Raw genomic sequence first — 7463 nt, 5'->3', positions numbered from 1 at the left:
CTTAATCTTAATTATCCTTATTATCCTAATCATAATTTTAGTCTTAATCCTAAAGCCTTAACCTTAATCTTATTCTTAATTTAACCTCAATCTTAAACTTAATCTTAGTCTTAACCTTAATGTTAATCTTAATCTAAACCTTATTCTTTATCAATAATAACGTCAATCTTATTCTTAATCTTAGCATCAATCTTAGTCTTAATATTAATCGTGCCCAAACACCCCGCCATCGCTGTCGTGTCACTTTTTTGTTTGCCAAACGAGCGCAAAGATGTTCCATTTCAAGATTAGGTTCCACGTTGTAATGAAGCTATCAAACTCATTTCTCGATTTTATTTCCTTTAATTATGAAGATAATTTTTATTTACGCACTTAAATCTATTAATTTTCCAACCTGTGCAGGTTACTGCAGAATTTCTACAGCTGCTCCGCAACTGGAGGAAAGTCAAAGAGGAGCGCACTAAACTGATGCGCATTGGCGGTATTGAGCAACTGATAGAGCAGCGCGTATCGGCATATCGCAAAAATTTAGATCGCATGTAAGTAGAAGATTTTAATTTGCAAATAAAATACTAGGCCAATATGGGTGAACAACCGTTAACTACGAAATAGGGAACACAAATTAATAAATTTAAGTTCATTTTCCAAGCGCTTTTTGGATTATTGTTGACCTTTTTTTCAGAGTATAAAGACATTAAAGGTCATATGGCCGGACATAAAGCCCTTACGTCCCCCTGTGTCTTCAATTATAGCCTGGAGACCTCTCAATTAATTAAGACCATGTAGTCCGTATTGAGCTATGTACATAGGTTAGGTGAGGTCAGAAAGGCGCGTACGTATAAATCGTAGCTCTTCTCGGACGCGGACTTTCCATTGTGAACAACTTTTGGTGTCAGGAGGAGGCACATCCTTCTAACCAAAGTTATTCCATATTGTCACGATAGTGTCTGTTAAGCCCATTACTAACCCAGATGAAACTTTGAAGCTCCGATATTTTCACCTCCGCTATCTCTCCCGAAACTACTCAAAACGCGTGATCTCAAGTGATTGAGATGCAGTGTCTTGATAGCAGGGCATTGGCATAGAAAATGGTGAATCGATTCCTCTTCTTCCTCATCAGACACTTTATTCAGAGGGAGTTTTTTATTATACGTCATCGAAGAAGCATTGGTGTTAGGGCACAGTGACCTGTGATGACGCCAGTACAACTGTTATTGAGTCTCGTCCATAGGGATCTTGAGATCTCACAAACGTCACAATCGATCTTAAAGTTGTTGTTGTTGTTGTTTAATGAACCTCTGGACTTCGTACGTCAGTTCGTAGAGATGCCTCTTGACGTGCCTGGGCGAGGGCTCTTCTGCAAGCAGTTGTCTATTTGGGTAACCACGTCTATGTCTCGCAACTTGAAACAGCTTGCAGAGCATTGTGTTGTGCTCCTTTATTGGCAGCATTTTCACCACGTCGTGCAGGTGGTGTTCCGGCGACATCAGAGGGCATCCAGTCGCTGTCCATAGTGCGATCTATAAGTGATTAGTTACAGCTGTGTTCTGTTCTTCAACCCTCCTTAGTAGTTAGGTTAGAAATCGGTGATAGTAGAGAATCATCCGCTTCGCTAATTTGCATTTCCGGACCATGTCTAGCCATCTCATCGACTACTTCGGTCCTTTCGATATTGCTATGTTCAGGAACGCAGCAGGTAAAGGTTTTGACGTGGCTCAGTGCAGCCAGCGATGTACGACATTTTCGAGCTATTTTCGACTTTACTACATTAGAGCCAAATATTTTCAATGCCGCCTTGTTTTTAAGGAATATAGTGACGTTCCCCCGTACTGTCCTGTATGAGACAAGCCGACTTCTCTATGGCAAAGATCTCCGCCTGATATGATTGCCTCATCTAAAGGTCCTTGTAATACACTTTCAAGGAACTCTAAATAGTGTTGAAGAACTAGGCAGTCCAGCCTTGCCCCTCTATATAACATCATGCTTACAATTTCCTCTTCCCTGCAGCAATGAAAAAATTACCGCATGTAAAGATGAAATTGTGGAGGTAAAACGTAGAAATCAGACTATTAATCGTGCAATCGATGAAGTTAAAGTGGATGTGGCAATATTCACAGCGAATCGGGATACACTATTGGAGGAAAAATTGCATCGAGAGCGCAATGAAAGGTAAACCCAATGGTGCAATATGTCTAAAACTCAATTTATTTAAACATTTTTTTCCTTCGACTTTTTTTTAGCATGGACAAGGTAAAACGTTACAGTTTCCTCATCAACGAGGTGCGCCAGGATTATGCGCATATACTCGAGCTAAAGACGATTTTGGAATTACAACGCTTGCGCACATTCCCGACACTGGGACCACCACCAGAAGATTGTGGCGAGCCTTTAGCTTAGTTCGTGTTTTAGCTTACATTTTTCCAATATGGTTTCGTTATTTAAATATGTATTTATTTTATATACTGCTTTTTACAGAATTATGAATGCTTGGTAACTTTGCGTTACGTCACGGCACGTTGCGTTATGTTACGTTATGTCACCCAGTTACGTTGCAATACGTTATGTTAACGTACGTTACGTTACTTCAAGTGACTTTGTCTCACCTTGCGTCATGTCACGTTACATTACGTCGTGTTACGTTACATTACGTCACTTTACGTTACATACCTTTTTTCAATATATTTACTTTTAGGTATTTTTTGCCAACATTGTTAAGATTACTTTATAGCAAGAAATATACGGTCAGGAGTGGTACAAAGACGTGCAGAAACGTCCACATCCAATAGAGGCTGTAAAGTAAAAATAAGGGTTTAAGGAAACCTTCAGGAAATTTTCCAACCCACTCACCGCGTGATTCTCCACCTACTGGAACTCTCATGAAATTGCTCGTGATGCAGATACTTTTGTATGCCAATAACAAATTCTCTTATATAACTGTCATAGTCCAGTGCTTCCAAGTTCCAAGAGAGTTGATGCAAAGCCTTATTTTGTAGTAATTCCTCAAAATAGTAACGACTACGATTTTTGAAAATCCACTCATTTAGCGAGAACGTGCGACCTGAGATAAAATATAAATTCCATTAAATACTAGCTTCTTTTCCTATCTCAACTCGCTTTCACACTCCTTCTCATCTCTACCACGCACCTGCTAGACAAGCTTGTCGAAATTTTTTCGCAATTGGCAGCACAAATTTTCGTTTCTGCCTTAAAAGTGTCAGCAAATCCATTAACAGCGCTGGCACGAAATGCAGTAAAATTACGGCAATTTCGTGTAGCAGAAAACTTTTTCGATATTTAAAATTCGGATACATCATTATGCGATTAGTTGGATAAATGCGCGACCATTTCAGTGTCAGACAACCCAGACGCGCCCAAGTGATGGGATTTGTGACACCCGATGTTGCATTGGCTATGTAAACTCTGTCAGAGGTAATAAGTAGAAAAGTATGTAAATACAAAAATATAACTACAGCTTCACTTTGCAAACCTTCCCAGTGTTGCTTTCTGTGCCATCAATAACAGTGAATTCACCACAAAGTCTACTGGTATTATATCGCAAATGATATCTTTGTCACCCAATATGCTGCTAATTGTACCCTTTCCGATTTCCATCATTATGCCNGACTGGTATTATATCGCAAATGATATCTTTGTCACCCAATATGCTGCTAATTGTACCCTTTCCGATTTCCATCATTATGCCAGTGATACCTTGTATGTTGTCGATCCAACCAGGATAGGGTTCTCGATGTGCTGCTGTCACAATCGATGGTCGTACGATGACAATTGGTATGCAGTGTTTGTATTCATTCACAATTTGCTCGGCTATCGATTTGGTGAAGGTGTATGTATTCGGATGGGGACCCTGCGGATGAGAGAGTAATGGTGCAGTTTCTTTGGTGTGGTAGGTGTTATAGCGTCCTAAGTGACAAGTTTAGGGTTGTTATAATCTCAATAAATACCGCTTTATATTTGAGCGTAACATGTTAACTGGTTGCACGGTATTGGGAAAAGGTGGATATCCGAAAAATATCAGAGCTGAAAGCCATGATGAGTTATCCGTGTATAGGATTAAATTAGTTTTTTTTTCAGCTAAACTGGCACATACGTACGTATGTAGGTAGACCTTGCTAACATATATGAGGAGAGCTGCCACCTTAAAAAAAAGTCAAAATCAATCAATAATTAAGATAAAAGAAAATATTACACCAATATGGGTGTCAAACGAAAGAGGTTCGAAAACGGTTTTTTTTGAAAATAATTTAAAGAGGGTTGCCATCTGTTAAAATTAAAAATGGATTTAAACAATAACTTAAATAAAATATCACAAAAATGTGTATGTCAAACGAAATTGGTTCAAGATTGATTTATTTATTGAAAATATTCTTTAAGAAGTTTGCCAACTTTTTAGAAATTTTAAATAAATTAAATTGACAGATTGAACGAAATACCTTAATATATGCGTTAAACGAGGGCGATTTTAAAAAGTTTTATTTCGATAATATTTTTAAGATGGTTACCACCGGTTTCGTAGTTTTAAATTAATAAAAAAAAATTAAACAAACTTTTTTATTATGGTTATCAATCGAGGGAGCTTCAAGTAAGCTGAATATCGAAAATATTCTTTAAGTGGGTTGACACCAGTTCAAAAAGTTGAAATCAATTTAGTTGACAAGTTAAACGAAAAACTTAAATTTTGGTATCATATGAAGCAGGTTTAAGAAAGCTTTATTTCCAAAAGATTTTTTAAAGAGAGCTGCCACCTGTTTAGAAATTCGAAATCAGTTTAACTCACACGTTAAATAAAATATTTTAATATGCGTATCAAGCGAGAGGATAACTGCATCTATTTTGAAATTATTTTTGACGAGGGTTGCCACTAGATTAGAAATTGAAAATCAATTTAAAGGACAAGTGAAGTTTACTGAGTGTGCGTGGGAGTATGTTTGTTGTTCTTTCTTTGGATAAAATGTAGCATAGAATACATAGCTTATGACCTGGAGGAACACATAGCATATATTTTAGAAGAGGGTTGCCGTCTGCTTCAACAGCTAAATTCTATTTAAAACTACAAGTTCAACGAAATTTTACGAATCGCTGCAGCTGACGAAATCGAAAATAATTTATAATTATATTGCGCATTCTGCGGCCAACTTCGTTTCGCATAGTTTGCATGAAAAAAGTGTCAGAAATTATTCCAGCTTATCCTTTTGATAAATCCCTTTCTGCCCCCTTTAATTAACACTTACTTTTATATAATTAGCCAAACTATTGAAGTACGCATCCGGTATTTTATTGGTGCAATCAACGAACATTTTCCAATTGACAGGCGGCAGTGTGGGGTATATCAGCTCATCGACAAATTTTCGACCAGGATTACAGTATGCTGTTGAAACATAGACAAAACTCTGTAAGATAATTAAATAAAACGTAAAATTAGTAAGTGCTAATGGTAAAGTGTTTCTTGTCAATAACTTAGGTAACAAGTGGTGCCACAAAAATCGTTACCAACATAGTTGCTTATTTGGTATCTAAGAAAGAAAATAGAACCTCTTAAAACCGAACTGAACCGCACTTCAGAGGTACTAATTAACTAACTGGTTGCTGAACCACTACAAAACACGGCTAGGTGGCCCGAGCCACTGCATCGAACTACACCGATTTCCTGAAGTGGTTGTTAGCCCTGTTTAGTTGGCTATTACAAATTTTAGCTATGAAATCTAAAATTCTGCTTAAACTTAGTAGATATTGCACATAATTCACAAGACGTGTTAACCCGTTAAATCGTAAATCGTAAGATTTTACGACGGTTAACACGTTCCAATCCCCTAAATGTATTACAATATTTTCAACCATTCACTTTGTCAGTTTGAGATTTATGTCCCAGCATGAGAAGTCTCGGCATGAGTAGTAGACCGGTTTTTATCAAGGACTAGTCCATTTGTATAGCTAGCATGAGAGGTTTTAATCAATGCTTCTTCTTATTGTTTGGTGCTGTTACTGCTTAAGTCATTTTGGTCGAGTTCAATAAAGCTTCTTTCTTCGCCGTCAACTAGGTTTATGCGTCTTTCTGCGCCGAATATTTTTACGCGTCTTTTTTCGCGGTCAACTTTTGGAGTTCTCGTCTTTATTCGGGTCTAGTGACGATGTATTGCTTCATTGTAGAATATGATAAACATAATTGATCCGTAAAAGGTTTGCAGCTACAATAAGCTCTACATTTACTACTCTACAGCACAAAAAAAAAAAATCACGCAAAAAAGTCGTAACGCTCATAAGATAAATTTGTTTTCTGCCTAGAATGTTATATGATGCGTTCTTTTCTTATGGATGTAGTAGTAATTTATTTATTTTTTTTTCATTTGCAAAACAAGCAAATAATTAATTAGCTACAATACCTTCAACTTTGGCATTTCCTTGCACAGCTCCAAAAGATGCCAAGTGCCGATGGCATTAACGCGGGCGGCCACTTTTAAACGTTCATTGAAGCGAACTGTAGCAGCGCTGTGAAAAATAATCTGCACATGCGCACAAAGCTGAGTGCGATCAGTGGGGCACAAGCCTGAATAAAATAAGCAAAAAGTTACCGCAAGACTACCAAAACATAGACAGGGGAGAAGCTTTTTAAAGCTTTCTATATATTTTTTATTTGCAAGCGCACAGAGTAAAAGTTCTCTCCGATCACCACTGATTTATACTCGTATACATAGAAAAAATAAAACTTAGATATTTTCTGTCGCTTAGCGAAGCGTTTACTCACCGAAATCATCGCACTCAATATTACCCTTGAGATAGACCAGTTTCTCTAGACGCTCCGGAAAGTGCGTACGCAAGCGTTCGAAGATTTTATGTTGAACAAAATCCTGACAACGTTGCGCCACCGTACGACCACTCTTTTCACGTATCAGCATATAAATGCGTGCGATTTGGGGAAAGCTCCAAAGCAACTTTTCCAGCAAAGTTTTGCCCACAAAGCCAGTGGCGCCTTAAAATTAAGTAAAATTAGAAGGAAGAAGCCATCGATTAATTAATTTTAAAATACTCGTATGACAATTGAATTTTTTTTTTGTTTATACCCACATTCACATGTATATATGTTGGCATGCAACTACTTTTGAAACTTCAAATTTGGCCAATTACTTACCTGTGACAAAAATGACTGCATCCTTGTAGAAATCCTTTGCATCGCACATTTTCCTTTAAAAGTTAACCAACAAAAAGCCAAATATCTTATCTAATAACTGCTATTTCCACACGGTATGTTTTGTTTTTATTTTCTTGTTTGCGAATTCCATTTGCATTTTATTTGCGTTGCCAACATGCAATCTCTCTGCCGACTCGAATGAAAGTGAAAAGCGTTACATGAAAGCAAACGCTCAGCAGCTGCAGAAATTGCAAATAGCGGCTATCCTAGAAAAACAAGTTTTCCAATGAGCTCTGTGCCACTTGTGGCTGCATCGCGT

The 7463-nt window shown here is 37.5% G+C and overlaps 1 protein-coding gene across 1 annotated transcript; it reads right to left on the bottom strand.

Annotated features, from left to right (window-relative positions):
• Positions 1-2543: 2543 nt before the first annotated feature.
• LOC108380215 (putative fatty acyl-CoA reductase CG5065) lies at positions 2544-7193 on the bottom strand. The gene is made up of 9 exons (XM_017636590.1): positions 7145-7193; positions 6761-6985; positions 6399-6562; positions 5250-5408; positions 3640-3865; positions 3488-3566; positions 3146-3420; positions 2848-3058; positions 2544-2789 (listed from the first exon to the last, which is right to left on the bottom strand). The coding sequence occupies exons 1-9, from the start codon at positions 7191-7193 to the stop codon at positions 2723-2725; spliced, it is 1455 nt and encodes a 484-aa protein (XP_017492079.1). The 3' UTR covers positions 2544-2722.
• Between the last annotated feature and the right edge of the window lie 270 nt (positions 7194-7463).

This window comes from Rhagoletis zephyria, unplaced genomic scaffold, assembly GCF_001687245.7.
Source record: "Rhagoletis zephyria isolate East Lansing unplaced genomic scaffold, Rhagoletis_zephyria_1.1 Rzeph_scaffold_18586, whole genome shotgun sequence".
Taxonomy (NCBI): Eukaryota; Metazoa; Arthropoda; class Insecta; order Diptera; family Tephritidae; genus Rhagoletis; species Rhagoletis zephyria.
The sequence above is the reverse complement of the archived record's forward strand: the minus strand, read 5'-3'. Positions and strand labels throughout refer to the sequence as shown.